General features: G+C 40.5%; 1 protein-coding gene across 5 annotated transcripts in view; it reads right to left on the reverse strand.

Moving 5' to 3' along the window:
* The window catches only part of scml2 (Scm polycomb group protein like 2), a 66,735-nt gene that overhangs the window by 34,436 nt on the left and 15,459 nt on the right, over positions 1 to 16,840 (reverse strand). For 4 of the 5 annotated variants that reach the window (XM_061235044.1, XM_061235043.1, XM_061235042.1 and 1 more), the window contains exons 2-6: positions 3,584 to 3,730; positions 2,603 to 2,671; positions 2,184 to 2,254; positions 1,605 to 1,839; positions 251 to 339 (exon numbers count right to left, since the gene is read on the reverse strand). In XM_061235044.1, the coding sequence (XP_061091028.1) occupies positions 251 to 339; positions 1,605 to 1,839; positions 2,184 to 2,254; positions 2,603 to 2,671; positions 3,584 to 3,605 (486 nt within the window). In that variant the 5' untranslated portion in view covers positions 3,606 to 3,730. Of the gene's footprint in view, positions 1 to 250; positions 340 to 1,604; positions 1,840 to 2,183; positions 2,255 to 2,602; positions 2,672 to 3,583; positions 3,731 to 3,875; positions 4,822 to 16,840 lie in introns of all 5 variants that reach the window. The other variant, XM_061235040.1, reaches the window with a different exon arrangement.

The following is a 16,840-nucleotide window of genomic DNA, read 5'->3' on the forward strand; positions in this document are numbered from 1 at the left end:
TCATCAAACTGTATATAAACACAGCTTTTTCATAATTTGTGCAGTACTGTATGCATGTATACATCAAAGTATGCTTGACAGAATGTTTTTTATTGTGTATACCATGCCCTGTCTTATAAAATATTTGTAACAATTTTCTGCTTTCTATTAACACGATTATTAACAGCTCTCTGTTTTCTACCTGCCTGCAAACCACATGGTCAAAGAAAAATTGGTAATGTTCATTCATATTTCAAGTGCCAATATTCACCCTTTTAAATGCTGTGGCCGGAGCCATCTCTGCTCCACTGAGGGTCCTTAAGAGAAACATGGGCCACGAGGATGCATTCATCCGGAACCCTACAGAGAGAATGCACTCATTACACATACTCTTCTTCATAGGTCCATCACAATGAAACATATTAAACAAGGGTGGTCCATCACAAGTAATATATTATATAATGTGGAAACACTGGCGACATGGCTCAGGCAGTAAAAGCAGTTGTCGGGCAGTCAGAGGGTTGCCGGTTCGATCCCCCGCCCGGGCTGTGTCGAAGTGTCCCTGAGCAAGACACCTAACCCCTAAATACTCCTGACGAGCTGGTCGGTGCCTTGCATGGCAGCCAACTGCTGTCGGTGTGTGAGTGTGTGTATGAATGGGTGAATGAGAAGCATCAATTGTACAGTGCTTTGGGTAAAGGCGCTATATAAATGCCAACCAAACACTGAAAAGGCTGTGCAGATCTTATTGTGGCTACACCGGGGATCAAACCACCGACCTTGCAGGTCCCAATCATGTACCTTAACCACTAAGCTATAGGCCGCCTTCCGCTAAAAGCACCAAACTCTCAGTGCTAAAGGGTTGGGTGATGCCCTACCATGTATTTGTGGATAACCTGACATTCAAGCAATAACAATATCAGGGAATGTCTCATACCCATTTTATCCTTATACCATGGACACATAACACAAAAAACAACAAGTAGACAAAATCTCAGCAAAAAAAACAAACACTTTTTCATTTGAAATGTCATGTCAAGGCTCACTCAGAGGTTTTGGTTACTAATCGCAATTAAGTACATTGGTGGATCATGGTACTCATAGTTTTTAACAGCTTGCACTGGCACTTCCCAATTTCTTGGTAACCGGTGCAACAATTTCACAGGCTACTGTGGCAATGTCAAGTACATCTGATGTAGTTACTTATCTGGCGAGTGCATGGTGATGAAACAAAACAAAAACAAAACAAAACAAAAACAAAGATAATGACTGAAATGCAGAAGATAGAAGCTGAACAAGGAAGTAGTGTCAGCCCGACACTTATTTTAAACAGTTATTTTTCCTTACAGTGCTTTTCACAAGGACCTCATCATTGTTCTTATTAGGATAGTAAATCTATACTATCATACCATATCTCCTTTTTGCCTGTTGTAAGCCATTCACATTTTATTAGCAACCAAAATTAGTCAGAAAACCTTTAAGCAAAATGATTGTTTAAAAAAATAATAATACTAATAATACATTTGTTTAGGTTGTCGCCAGTCACCCTGCCCTAAGAACCCAATTTCCCATGATTGCACAGCCCATCTCCCCATTTCCCATGATGCTACAGTGCAACCCCTCACCTAGCGGCGGCTGCAGCATGTCCCCGTTCTTCTCGCAGGTGCCGATTGGCTGGATGTCAGCCGAGTCCACCAGCCGCCAGAAGTCGTTGGTGTTGTCGCTGCCGTCCAGCCGTAGGCGGAGCCTCGTGCCCATCAGGCCCATCACCGTGGCGATGCAGACAGAGGTGGAGTTTCGCGGGTCGTGAGCCTCCAGTTTCATGCCCATCTTGAAATCGTTGGTTGGCGGCACCCTGGACTGGAGCGACAGAGAAAAGACGGGGCGGGGTCACTCAGAGACTAAGAGCTGGCATGAGCTAAAAAACAGCTGACTGAAAAGAAGAACTAAGCAAGCAGAATGCAAGGGTAAAAATAAATAACTGAATTGTGGTGAGACAGAGACAGGAAAAGAGACAGGGAGTTAGAAAGAGAGAGAATAAGGTAGACAGTGACAGAGACAGCAAGAAAGGCACAGAGGTAAAAAGATAAGAGGTAGAGAGAAAGCAATTCAGTGACACACAGATGAAGAGCAAGAGAAAGCTGGCCTCTGGAATGAAACACAGCGGTGACACAACTGCTGAAACCTGATTAGGAGCAACCTACCTGTCTGAAGCAATTTGGAGGGGCAGGTGTGGATGAGGTCTCCTTCAGATACTCCTCCCAAGTGAATGTCTCTTTAACAAACAAAACAATGAGGGTGAGGGTGCAGGCATGATAAAATAACCTATGTGGCAGATATTGGCTTGTTATCCCATTGACGCACTACAGCCAGTGATAAGAGCATTAAAATATGGCTAAATTCGTGTAAAAGTGTGCCCAGTGCAGTCACAATTTATTGACAGTTGGGCAATATGCAATATCCCTTTCTCAACAGCAGAGGGCACTCAAAGTATAGAAGAAATGACCATAGGTCTAGTTTTCTCCATTTAGTTTACCATTTGGAGAAAAGCTAGAAACCTGTGTTTGAAGATTACATAACCACATGGTCATCAAAATAAAGCAATAATATATACATAAGCTACCTTTATTTTGAGGGGGACCAGTTGCTGAGGTAGTCCTGCCAGGCTTCTCTTTTTTATTGTCTTTTGGCTCTAAAAAGCAAAAGATACAAAAAAAAACACAAAAGAGAGTGAGAAGTAAACACACGCAGAATGATGTGAAACTTGTGACAGCAGCAGAGGTCTAAAAAAAAAAAAGCCATTCCTTCAGATTTTCAGTTATAACCAGAAATTGCAAATCAAAAGTATGAATGCATGTATTGACAGGAGGAAAAAAACATAACAGAATAAAAACACAAACAGTACAAGGTAGCAGAAGTGCTCGATTGGTCTTCCCTGGTGCAGAAAAAGCTACATTAAATGGACCAGAAGGCTGGGTTTGCACTTTTTGAGAGTATTTCATAGGTTCCAATAGACCAGACAAGCGCAGTAAAGTGTAGAAAAGTAAGAAAATGAATCCAAAACAATTGGTCTGCAAAGTAGTAAGTCCAGCTTACTACATTTGACCACACTTAAATTGAGTAAAGCAGCACACAATATTACATTTAACTACAGTTACTGTACGTTAACCCAACACAAAACTTGAAACACCTTCAAATGTTGAATATGGACTACGGTAAAAAAAAAAAAAATAATAATAGCTGTTCCGGGTTTTAGCTGGGTTTAAGCACAGAAGTCCAGCCAACTCAGTTAGCCAGCTTTGTGAAATACCCCAGAGTAGCTAAGATTTTAAGTTAGTGCTACTTATTTGGTTTAACCTCAATTAGCTTAAAATTTGATTCACATAATAATTAATTAGTCTTCAGTCAATACAACTTAGTTGTAATTCAAGCATCAACAAGCAAACAAGCTCCACACAACAAAAGGAATAAGTACTGCTCACTTAATTTTGACTGGAATGGACATTTATTTAAATGTTATTTGAGCAAATGGAACTGTACTGTACAGCACAGAGGAAGGGGAACAGTGTGCCTGCAGCAGTGGAAACAGAAAGCGCCTGGTTACCTTTTACCGCAGTTCTGCCCATCTTGGCCGCCGGCTGGGGTGGCACCTGTGCCGGGTGATAGGGTGACAGGTGGGAGGGCGGTCACCCCGCGCTGGGGTCCCGTGGGCAGGGAGAAGCCTCGATTTGCAGTCAGACCAATTGCACCTCTGCAGAGCACAAAGGGGGGAGAGCAAGTGTGTGAGTGGGAGAGTGACAGAGGGAGAGGGAGACAATGTAGGGAAAAATTCACAGAATGAAAGATCTCCCTCCTAAAAGCATGATAACCAATCACAAGTCAAAATCAGACTCCACCTTAGTGAGCAGGCTGGTTCCTCCAAAACTCTCGACGATGTGTGCTAAAAGTTTATCAATATATCTGTATTAAAGTATGAAATGTACCCTGTATAGTTTCAAACTGATTAACTGCTAAATTATGCTAGGATTACACAGTGCTAGGGGGCCCGTCTTGAACAGTGTAGACCAAACTGTCAAGGACACGGGCAGAGCAAGATATGACTGTACAGTTGATTTCTCCGGGACTCTCGATGTTTTATGCCAGGAGTGTATCTATTTGACCTAGAACATTAATTATAGCTGAGCTTATGAAAACGCAAGAAACCACAGTGAAAACTGTTGAAATGAGAGCAAAGAATGCTACGTACATTTATTCCCTTAGAAGAGAATAATTAATCAAATGTTTAGTATGTCTGTATATTAGAAAAGTATATTAGAAGTGAATATTAATGAAATGTTTAGTTTGTCTGTATATTTTCAATGATTACTGCTGCTTAGTTCGTCTTATAAAAGTGAAAGATACAGAGTGACGTGTATGGATGACGTGTTAGAGGGAGGGCATCCAGAACTTTATGAGGTCTGGTAGTTTGCCAAGAGCAGGTGCGGGGTGAAGTGAGGACACGTAGTTGGCAGAATGCCCTGAACTTTGTACAGAGTTGGCAGAGCATAAGGACCGTTGGCAATTTGCCACAATAACGTTGTGGGAGGAGCGTTGGGAGGAGTTACGATAAGAAAAGTGTGGGTGATTTGCCAGAATGAGGTTTGAGGAGGAGTTGTAGGTGGAGTAACTGTGTATAAAATGTGTGTACAAATGCCAGTCGGGGTTCAGTTCTGGAGAGCTGATCCGGCTTTATGCACGTGTGCTAATAAAGTCTGATTTTCCTGAAGATCTTGCTGCCTGGTGTCGTCTTTTCCCTCGCGAAGATGTTTTTCGACAAATTGAAGATTTGGACTCTGTCGTTTCCTAGACATGACAACAACAGAACAGAGAACACACTAAGGAAGAAAGGAAAGGCCTTCTATGCTATAAAACAACTCTTTTCTGTAGAGATTCCAATTAGAATTTGCCATAAAATCTTTGAAGCAATAATTGAACCAATCACACTGCCAGCGAGGTGCGGGGTACCCTCGTCAGTCAATGATTAGGCAAATGGGGGAAAAGATCCAAGTGAAGCCCTGCATGCAGAATTCTGTAATCATATCCAAAAAGTAAATAAAGAACAATTGGGCAGAATTAGGCCAATACTCTTATATCAAAAAAAGGGTAATCACATTTTGGAAGCACTTAATGTAGTGACCCCTCACATCAATGAAAAGCTCAGGGGCCATTCCAAACCAGCTCCAGGAGGTTGCACCACAGCACCTCTTGAATTTTAGAGGTCCATAACTTTGTAAAGAAAAACCTGAAATCTTTGTACATTTATATGTAGGGATACACTTTGGCATGTAGAATTCATATCTCACATCACATCAGAAAACATACATCTATTTATTTATTTTTTTTGTAAATGAGTCATCTGAGAGCACTTTTCCATGAAGATAAACATGGTAATAATAACACTTACTGAGATATGATGCATGGAATATTCAATGTGGCCATTTTTCGCACATTTATACCCACCCAAACGCACCAAAGTAATACAAATAAGAATATGAGAATTTGTCCTCCCTCATCTACAGTGGGCTATTCCAATCAATCCCCTACAAACAATTGTTCTTCATCACGTGACAATTTCAATGACGAAAACGAGGACAAGCGGCCATAGCAACCCATTCATTTTAGTGGTAAAACACAGGGGTTAAAAGAGGCCTAGAGGACATGGCATCCATTAAAAAAATATTCTGATGTTGCCCAGTCAAAATAAAGGTTGGATGGTTGACCTGTAACTGAAGAAAGCAAAGGTGCAAGGGGAGGAACTTCACTGCTGCTGCAACCCTCTGTGTGGAATTGGTTGCACCAGCTGTACTCCAGTCCAAACGTAGTCTAATTAGCGGTAACTTTAAATCCTGCAAATACTCTTAATTTATGCATTACTGACATAAAAGCGGTGACAAAACCTAAATAAGCTAACAACATGACTAGCTAACAGTCCTACAGACTACGCATGTAATCACAGTCACTCACGGTAAAACATTTTCTGCACGCGGCATAATTTCTCGGTCACACCATGGCAACTTGGTAATCAAGTAGAGGTTTCATCTATGGATATGATATTTCAATAGCAATCGAGCCAGCACAATGCCAAGGGGAAGACAGTTACTGCAAAGAGACTTTTTTTCCCATCATTGATTATCCACTCGTCTTAGTAATGACTACATCCAAAAGAGTTAGGATATAAAGAGTTAGGATGTAACCAGTTAGGATATATATGTAATCATGGTGCCACCACATTTATTTGCTGATTTTGTTGTAAAGTACCTGGTAGCTCACTAGTTTGGACTTTACACTTTTTTCATTAGAACACCCGGCAAACTTTAACTGGCTCTACAGTTAAAACAAAGTGCAGTATGAAGCTGAGGTTTCCAGAAATTCTACACCTCATAATTGTCTACCAACACACAGAAATAGAAAAATCCAAGAGGTGCTGTGGTGCAACCTCCTGGAGTCCACATAGAATAGCGCTCAGAAAAACCAAGAGTAGAGCAAAGAAAAAAATCTCTTCATTCTGGTTCTGAGCCTTTAGTTCAGTTTGGTTCAGAACTAAAAATCCAGTCAAAAGAGGCAATCCAGTCAGGAAAACACCAGATCCAATTATATGGGTCTTCATTTCTGCAGAAGGAGTATGCCTGCTGTTAGTCAAAATGGTAGTAAAAAGCATTATTTACAGCAATCCTTCACACCATCTAAGAGGGACTGTGCAAAAATGTGCATGCCAGTTTCAAGGACAACCACCTAATTTTCAACAAGAAAGTAAAACGTGTTTTCGTCCTCCCTTTTTACAATGTTTATCAAGGCCCGGAGGACTTGGCCTCTGGGATATCAGGGTCTGGCTCAGTTATCCCCTTTCATATAAAAGCAATGCTGATCAGGACAACTGATCAGCATTGTACTTATATGGACAACATGTTAATCCTTCAGTTCCAATCCACCAACTCCTCACAAAACTACAAACCTAATAAAAATCAACCAGATTGCACTGGAACAAAACTATAGACATATCACTTACTGGGAACCTCAAACAGAATCATGATTGAATGTATCAAATCTGACTTGCAATAAATCTCCCCCAATATTAGCCAAAAATGTGCCAAAAAGTGTGTGTGTGTGTGTGGGGGGAACAATGTTAATGCTGCCGCATACTGCCACAATTTGCGTTCTCTTGCCATCCTCTGAGGGACAATGAGCTACTCTATCATGCACACACATAAGACCTCATGGGTACATATTTGACAAGCTAAAAAAGCTCTTTTAATTGGAATTTGAGAGGGAGAGCCCCAAACTAATGGAGGATTGATTACAGCCTGGTCAACTAAAGCGACCCTTTATGTATATAAAAAAGAAAAAAGAGAAGGAAAGAATAGCTTTGCTGAATCTGATTTCTCCTCCACCCACCCTGTGCCTGTCACTGCCTTCTCTCGCCACTGGCAGCATTTATCAGCACTTATCTGAGACGCACATCGCACAGCACCTCTGTCACTTTTAACAAAAAAAAGGGAAAAGCTACTTTGTGCATTGACAGGTTTTAGTTTATCCTGATGTGCCACTGCGTAGATCAAGACCGGATCCACATCCCCCAGCATGACGTTCATCTCATGCAAAGTTGCGACTCCATCCACAGAGTGGCCTGCTCATTTAGGAATGAACACTGTGGCAGAAATTACAGGCACCAAGACAAATTACAGGAGGAAGAAATTCCACTGTCCCAAGCTCACCCAAGAGGAGGAAGGCGACACTTTTGTAATGTCTGCAAGATAGTACCTGCTACCATGTCGAGGGTAAAAATTCCTTCCAGTGCTTTGTAAAGTGTCTAAGTAAGAACATGGCAAGCTCCCGTCAGACATCTTCTGTACTCCAGCTCCAGGTTTCCATGGTGCTCGCGCACTTTGGCCATGATCAATCTGGGGCAGGATTTACGCCCAGTTTCTCCCAGGCCAGGCAGTCAGAAGGGCCTAGAGCTGTGCTCAGTTTCATCATTCTGTTTTGATTACGGGGCAGAGCCAGCACAGACTGCAGACTGGAGTTCCATTAGGGCAGAGGTCTCCGTTCCAGCCCTTTTCCATGGAGTATTGGCCCCTTGCCCTGTCTCTGTGTACTGCACTACAACCAGGGGAGACAGTACAGCATGGCCTGCCCTGCAGTTTAACTTCAGCCCAGCCCAGCCCAGCCCAGCCCAGCCCAGCCCAGCCCAGCCCAGCCCAGCCCAGCCCAGCCCAGCCCAGCCCAGCCCAGCCCAGCCCAGCCCAGCCCAGCCCAGCCCAGCCCAGCCCAGCCCAGCCCAGCCCAGCCCTCTACAGGCAAAAGAGAGAGGCCCACAGGCTCCCTCCACATTGGCCAATTCCCATGAACTGATCCCATGTGAGAAAGAAATTAATAACTGGCTTGTCTTTAGGCAAGAATAGGAAAAAAATGAGGATAGATTTTTTTTGTCTCCCACACCATGTGATAGTTTGGCTTTGTTTTCACAATGACATTTTAAAAAATTTATCAAGGCTCATTGACAGAGTAACGGAAATACAGTGAGCACCATAATTCATTGGACCAATTATTTTATAACAAGAAAAAAACAACTGGTGAACTCAATTATGTCAAAAGACCCAGTAGACCGAGGAAGGCCACTGTAGTGGATGACCGAAGACTACTCTATGGTAAAGAAAACCCAGACCCAACACATCAAAATCACTCTCCTGGATGTAGGTGTAGAAAGTCTACCATACGGAGAGGACTGCACCAGCAGACCTACAGAGGGTACACTAAAAGATGCAAACCGCTGATAAGCCTGAAGAACAGAAAGCTGAGATTACAGCCCCTGAAAGAGTTCTGGAACAGAGTCTTGTGAACTGATGAGACTAAATGTAACTTTATTCTACATTATGTTAAACTGTCCAATATATGGAAAGGGGGGAGGGGGGGGGGGGGGGGGGCAATGTACAAAAGGTTCTATAATTTCTAAACAGTGAACCTATTATGGATGGAAATACCCTAAAATTATAAAATTGACTAATAGACTCAAAGTGCTAGAGTATAGAACCAAAATAAATGTGTCACTGTGCAATGAATTATGCAGATAGTAAAATAAATCCAGAAATAAAAGTAAATAATCATATGAGCAATCTTACCTTATATATGCTGACACCAGTTGGAACAAATTACCCATGAACATTTTTAGTAGACCAGGACATTCCAGTGATTTAGCATTTTTTTGCTTTTCTATTTAGTCATGTTCAAACATGATCATTTCATAATTTTACACACAGTAAAAGACCATGAACAACCATCCACCACCCCACAAAAGAGTAGAGCCAAAGATTTTTAAAGAAATTATTTTCATAAAAACTGCAAACCCTCCATAACAACCTCTGAGCAGGCATGATTCAAATTATAAGAATCATTCTGCTTATTCAATAAAATATCTAAATGTATGAGACTCTTCTGAAGCCACTTTTCCAGGGTGAAAGAGTTCAGTTCTTCACCCTGTGCATACCACACGCTGCCCTTTTTTTGCAAGAGTATATTTGTTTCTCTTATTGTAACAGGAACTGGATGGATGTTTACATTTCTGAAAGAACGTTCCAAGTTCTCCTGAACAAAAAAAAAAAAACATGCGTCTCCAAACATTCTGGGTATGGTAACTGTGTAAACACATCTGATGGAATATGATAGACAAAATTGTAACAAAAAGTTGACAGAACAGAGAGGCTATTTTTAAAAAAGGTACACATTAAGACCAAGTAAAGTCAAAACTGCACAGCGAACATATGCAATTTGTTCACAAATTATAACTCTAATCGCAAATTCCATTCACCCAATTCTACATTTCCATGACTCGGACAGGAAACTTACCCTAGTCTGTAACCGTTTCAGCATTTCAGCTTAGGAAAAATATTTGCACGCTCCTGCAGGTAAAATTTCTGCTACTCATTCATATTTTGTATTTTTTGCTTGCAAGCCAACGCCAAAATGTTCTACAGTCAGTCCACAGCATTGTGAGGCATGGTTTGAGTTATTCTCATTTTGGAAAGTATTTTTTCCAACCAAGCCTGAACCAGGTTTCGAGCCATAAATGTCATGATATATATCTGAACCTCACACTGAATTCTAACATGGATACTGTACCAGGACTTCCAGACTTAAATCAGTCTCAAGGTGAAGTATGAAGGCCATTTCTGTCCCACAAAAATGGTGTAAGCGCAGAAAAAGATCTGATCAATTTGTACTACAACAATTAATGATTTTAATCACCTACGTTTGACAATTTCATTTGCACTTGCCTTCAGAAAAGGAACAGTGTGGCCAAGTGGGACAGCCGAGCAAAGGAATTCCAAATTGCAGCCACTTCTGAAAAGGGGCTTCCCCCCACCCAGTGCTGTTGCTGCAGCATCCTGGGTGGGGTTTTCCTGTTGTAAATCTTTGTATTTTAACTCTGGAAAGGTCATGTTAGGAGGTGTTGTAACCCCATGACTCGGTGAAAACCCAGACTGCCTTTATGACCTTTAACCTTTGGCTTGGTGTATGCTTGAAACATCCCAGCCAGTTTTTTTCTTTGTTATGATACATTGGCGTAAAATGTTCTTCCGTCCTCTTCCTCATAAGGTAGCGATTGTTTCAGTAATTTCTGGCTTATGGACACTACAGTCAAAACGAAAGGGATCAGCGTCATGTGGTTTAAAAAAAAAAACTGCAATCACCCAGTGTGGAGGTCAGTTTAACCATTAACGCGGCTTTCTAAAACTCCAGTGATGTTCCAGAAGAGTAAATGAACACATACCAATTTGTGGCCTTCACTGTGAGTTCATTATAAAGTTTTATTTATTTTTATTTTTTAAGAAAGAAAGAAAAGGGGGAGGGGGGGCAGATTAAGCTTTTGAATTTTAACATTTCCTGCTTACTGCGGCATTAAAACTGCCATAAGGGTTTTTTTCATTTTCTCTGAACACATAATAAAAATGACTACAAAAAAGGACATTACTTATGACTTTGCCGAATTCATAAACATTTAAAAGACTACTTCAAGAAATATTATGAAATACTGCATGTAAATAACCCGACTGGGCTTAATGGGTAACCAGTAGTGATGTAATGGTAGAGAAAAATATTTGTTTGGTATGTACCTCAAATTTGATTTCACGGTTCAGTACATTCTCAGTACAAAAAAAAACAAAAAGAAGTGAAATATAAAACTGCTTCTCATTTATCATGAAAAAGTAAATACTGGCTAACTTGCTTTCTTGCTAAACAAATTTAGGCACATTAACACCAAGGCATCAGGGAAAACACACAGTTTTTAATTAAAGTTCCACACAAAAGTTCCACACGTGCATTATAGCTAGATTGCAGTTTTCCGTTTTTCAGCCGGTTTTCCGTTTTTAATTTGATCATTTATTGTAAACGTTCTAGACCCAAAGTGAAGAGAATTGTTTTTTCCAGCAGTGGCAAAGCAAACGGTGAGGCTTTTCTGTTCCTCTTTTCCTCAGGCCAAAACTATGCTGCTCTGCTGATCCTAGAAGGATCCACTTGGCTATAGAACAGCCAGGCCATACTAAGCGGCTTGTGGAATATGCCAAGGGTTGCAGAAAGCCTTAGAAAGGGTGAGACCCTTAACTTCCAACACCACAATACCTGCTTACATCTGTCAATTTAGTTCATCGATTATTTCAAGACTTAGTAGAGCTGGCTGCCTACCATACATAATTTAGCTAGCTGTGGACGCGTGCTTTCACGGTCGATAGAGGAACATGTTCCATAACAGACAATCTCGCGGCCATGAACAATGAACAGATTTTGCGATACAGCAAAACTAGAACATAATTTTAGGTTTATCAATTATTAACAGGCCAATAATATGACATGCATTTAAGGAAATAATGTCTCAGTGATTATTAGCCAGTTTAACTTTTTTGAAATTCAGCAGTTTCTACTCATGATATCTCTCTCTCTCCTATAACACACTCAGGCTTATATTAGAAATTATTTGGATGGGCAAACACAGTTTAACCATAAATGTATCTGCAGTTGCTTCTCAAACTGGTAAGACGTAAGCAACACATTTGGTCGCATATTTTTTTTATAAAAAATAGCAGTTGGAAAGCAGTACGACACCACAACTTGCACTAAATACAGACAAATACACACAATGCACAGTATTTTATGTATGCTGCTAGCCAGCCAGCAGAATGCTGCAAAAAAGTTAATCACCTTCATCTTTCTATAGCCGGCAAACAAACCGATGCCTGCCTTTCCACCAAATATATTAAACTGCACAAGCTGGTTGCTTCCTTTTCAGCAAGCAAACCATTCTACAACAGGCTATAGTACTGTAGCAGCCAAGGTATGTCTTCATCTGACACTTTCCTTGTCTATGTGTTTAAGAGCAATACATTACAATAACCACAGTGCTGTGCTCTACCAAGTTCACTGAAAAGACAAAAAGCTCAGAAAGCTAAAGGAAACAAAGGACACAATAAGGAAATGAACTATCGATCAGGTTAATATGCAATCATCTTCTTTGTTTAGTGTGCCAATCAATTATTACAACCACCCAATCAAAACAGGATACTTAGTGGACGTCTGCATAATTCATATTTAATTATTCATATTGATGAATATGAGTAAACAATGGATGAAGAGCAAAGAACAACCATCGGCCAGAGGCTGGATGCCATCAGCAGATTGATTAGTCACTGGCACCAGGCCTTAAAAAAGCAGTCCAAAACAGTTTACTTCAAGGTATCATTGGCATACATTGTAGTCCAAAAGTATTTGGACAGGGGCACAATTTTTGGCTCTCTACTCCAACACATTGGATTTGATATCAAAGAATGAATATGAGGTTAAAGCGTAGACACCTTTCATTTGAGGGTATGTACCATATCAGATGATCCATATAGGAATTACTTCCCTTTTTATATATTCCCCCCATTTTAGGGGACATAACTGGACAGCTAGACAGGCTCAGCCGTTTCAGATTTGTCAGGTGTATTCAATCGCTTGATATCTAGTCTTGATTCAAAGCTTTTGAGTACAGAGGCAAAGAAAGAGAAATTGTACCATTGTCCAAATACTTAAGACTGCATTGCACATTTAGAGGCCAGTCTACAGTACTGTACAGTACAGTACTCAGAAGCGAAGGGGTATTGCAAGTCCTGCAATTTAATCTGTCTACTGTCTTTAACTTAATGTCTGCCACTACAAGTGGCCAGGGAGAAATGTGAATAAATATGTTTGAGGGAAAAAAAGGCTTGGTCTTTGAACCAAGCTCAATCTCACTGGCAGGGCAGTAATTTATTGAACCTCAATACTGGAGCGACTTAAACAATCTGCCACACTGGGACCCACATATGCGGTTTTAGAGAGGGGCAGGACAAGTTTGTAACCCCCCCACACACCCCCCCCCCCACCCCACCTAGTGTCCATAGATTTGTTCATAACCCTGCTCGCCAAGATTTAAAGGTCTTCATAAAACTGAGGCAAGAGCAATCAAAGAGAATGTTCATATAGGTATTGAGTGTCCCTCATTTTCCATGAGCTCGGCTCTGCCTTTTAAGGCACCAGTGAATAATTCATTGGGAGTCAATTTGCTTTCTCTTTTTATTTTTGAATCCCTAAGCAAAATTTCAATTCTGAAACACTGTGTGGAAACTTGTCAATGCTGTAGAAAAGTAAAGATTGGCTACTCTTGAGTAGGGGTATGAACGGTTAAAGATTTAACCGGTCAACTGAAAATGAGTTGTACATGTACAAATGACAACCGATAACCGTTCTTTTTTTCTGAAGCTGAAATGGTAAGCTTAGTTTAATTAAATAAATGTGCTTTCACCACCAGTGACAAAAAGTGAAAAGTCGCCACCACAACACAATCCTTATCCTATTATTGAATATCACACAAACATTGGACATTAACCTGACCACAACCCTGTGTGCACCAAAGTTGGGAGATTGTGCAGTTCTTATAATTTGAACGGATGCATTTTTTAAAAAATGACATGCGATTGACCAGCATGCCTGGACGTAGCCTACATGGCTTTAACAACAGACTGCTGCTGAGCACAATGTAATTGTAAATCCTTAATTTGGCAATGTTTTTATTTACTTTTTCATTAATAAGATACCACCCCAAGCGGTCATAAGCAGTATCGATTACACCATTTTAAAAATGGAATGGTAGGCGTTTACAAAAACTGATGATTTGTCACATTTCTAGTCTTGGAGTAGACCTGTGAAGACCTTTACCGCAAGCATTTCCTCTTGAAGTGAAAGGGTTTAGGTGGCGGTTCAAGCGAATGCAACCGCATTTCCTGTAAGGATACCAAAATGTTGCGCTCCGTTTAGGGGAGGTGAGGGTGTATGCGGCTCTTTAAACTAGACAACTTTTTGCTGCATTTCAACAAGGTTAAGGACCATTCCATGCCAACTCCAGGAGGTTGCACCACAGCACCTCTTGGATCCTTACAAAGTTATGGACCTCTAAATATCGCAGGAGTTCTATATCTCATCATGATCTACCAACACACAGAAAAGGTGCTGTGGTGCAACCTATTTCCGGTTAACCAACTGATAATAACTTTACAATAAAGACATTTATATGGTAATTGTACACCTTATTCAAAATATATTCTAATATAAACATTAAATGTCTTACATTAAGCAAATTGAATTGATGGAAAAAGCTCTTTAATCAAAAGAAGACTTAATGTTGATGGCAAAATCCCTGGTGAACAGTATGCTGTCCATGAGGGATCTTGGCATCAACAATAAAAGATGGTTAAAAATATTAACGTGACATCAAGCTCACAAAATCATGCTTTGTGGAATGATTGGGAAAAGCTTAACACAATTTGCATGGCACACATCAACATCTATGAATATGATGTTAGTCCAACCACCCAAGGACTGTGAGACCTGGTAAGTGCGACGTCAGTCCAGCTGAAATCAACAGATTTAACCGCCAAAATGGCAATGAAAGACATGCTCCACATAAGCTTGGTAGAGGGTGATGGGTTATGTGACTGAATAGAATGTGCCAAGCCCGAATATAGGCTACTCTTGCCCTGTGCCATATAATTCTCCAGTGAAAAAAAACAATCAAAACTTGACTTGAATGTAGTGACACAGCCGCCTCTCTCCGTATTAAGGTTGATGTTATGGGAGTCTTTTGCGGTATTGACCACTACATTACATTACATTACATTAATGGCATTTGGCAGATGCTCTTATCCAGAGAGACGTACAGTTCATTAGACTAGATTAGATAGGAGACAAAGCAGATCTTATTGTGGCTACACCGAGGATCGAACCACCGACCTTGTGGGTCCCAGTCATGTACCTTAACCACTACACTACAGGCCGTCCCAACTGTTGTGAATGACAGGCTTTATGGTACATATGAACAAGATGCTAGCATAAAAATCTGTGAAGCAATCAGTGGAGGCACAAATGAGCTGTAGTAAAGTTCAAAATATCAGTGTTTGTGCATGCAACATTGAGTTACACCACATTTATAACCTTAAACCAATGTGCCGTTGCGAAAAAACAAATCCAAGGGGAAACAGGAGGACTTCAGAGGACTTCCCTCCTTCTGTCAATCAACCTGAGCTGCTGTTTATCATTTACTACCAGTCAGAATGTTGTTCATCCTCAATTCAATGATGGGTCAATTCTGTGAAAACTCAACCACAGGTGTGGGAGGTGACCACTACAATTTTTATATACTCAATAAAGAACATCCAAAACACCAGCCTCATTCAATTTGTCATTCTAGAGATATTGGCCCTCAAGAAGGGAGGGGGTCGTACCCAAAAAGTCACGTGCGAGTGCAAATTGTGATGTGTGTTGAAACGCCAAAGTTGGGTTCCGGCCAGAAAATGACCAAAAAGTGTCAACCAAGTAGTTGGTAAGGTGAACTTATGAACTTCAAATGAACTTTTGTGTACTTCAAATGGTGTAACAGGCCTACAAGCAATTGAGTTGTTAATTCTTCTCCAAATGTCATCTAATCTTCACGAAAGTTTACAGAGTATGCTGTAATTAACCCAGATAAAAGGGTTTTTCGACATGTCCATGACATATCAATTCATTTTTTTAATTAATTTAAAAACAGCTACTATAACTTCTGAATCCTATGCCTGATCACCAAACTCAGTACACATGTAGTCTATGGTTCTTTGAACACATGTCAATTTTGGCACCTCTCAGCCAATAGGTGGCACTATAAGAAACAGATAAGTTTAAATGCTTATAGACATTTGGGGTACGGCCTCCTGAGACCAAGCTTCATCAAAAAATTGTATGTTTCCTGCTGCCATGGTGGTTCAGTGGTTAGCCCAGTTGCCTCCAAGCTCAGTTGCGGGAGCAATAGCAAAATTTTGCTTCTTCTTTCACGAAATGAATCAAATCTTCACCAAATTTGGTGTAGCATCCCTTTGTGTTATGGGTGTGGTCATTTCTACTAACACAGCTGTAACTCATGATTGCTTTGTCAAATCATCACAAAACTGCCCCATAAAATTTGGGATCAGTCCGTCTTTAGGGGGCGCTATAGCAAATACTATAACTTGCATCACTAGATCCTACTCTTTCAAATGAAAAACTTAACCTGAAATAACATGAGCAACCATTTTTATTTTCTGCCATTTAATTTAAAAAAAAATACATTTTGCTTCCTCCCTTGAAAAATGTAAAAAATCTCAAAATATATATGGCAAATCAAAATTCCTTACTCGCCTATCTCATTATTATTGTTTATTGTACAGTACCTCTTCCCTATTACGTATTGACAAATTACTTATTTACTATCACCTAAGTTTATTATCTGAAGTCTCTCACACCA

The sequence above is a fragment of the Conger conger genome, chromosome 3 (assembly GCF_963514075.1).
Source record: "Conger conger chromosome 3, fConCon1.1, whole genome shotgun sequence".
Classification (NCBI taxonomy): domain Eukaryota; kingdom Metazoa; phylum Chordata; class Actinopteri; order Anguilliformes; family Congridae; genus Conger; species Conger conger.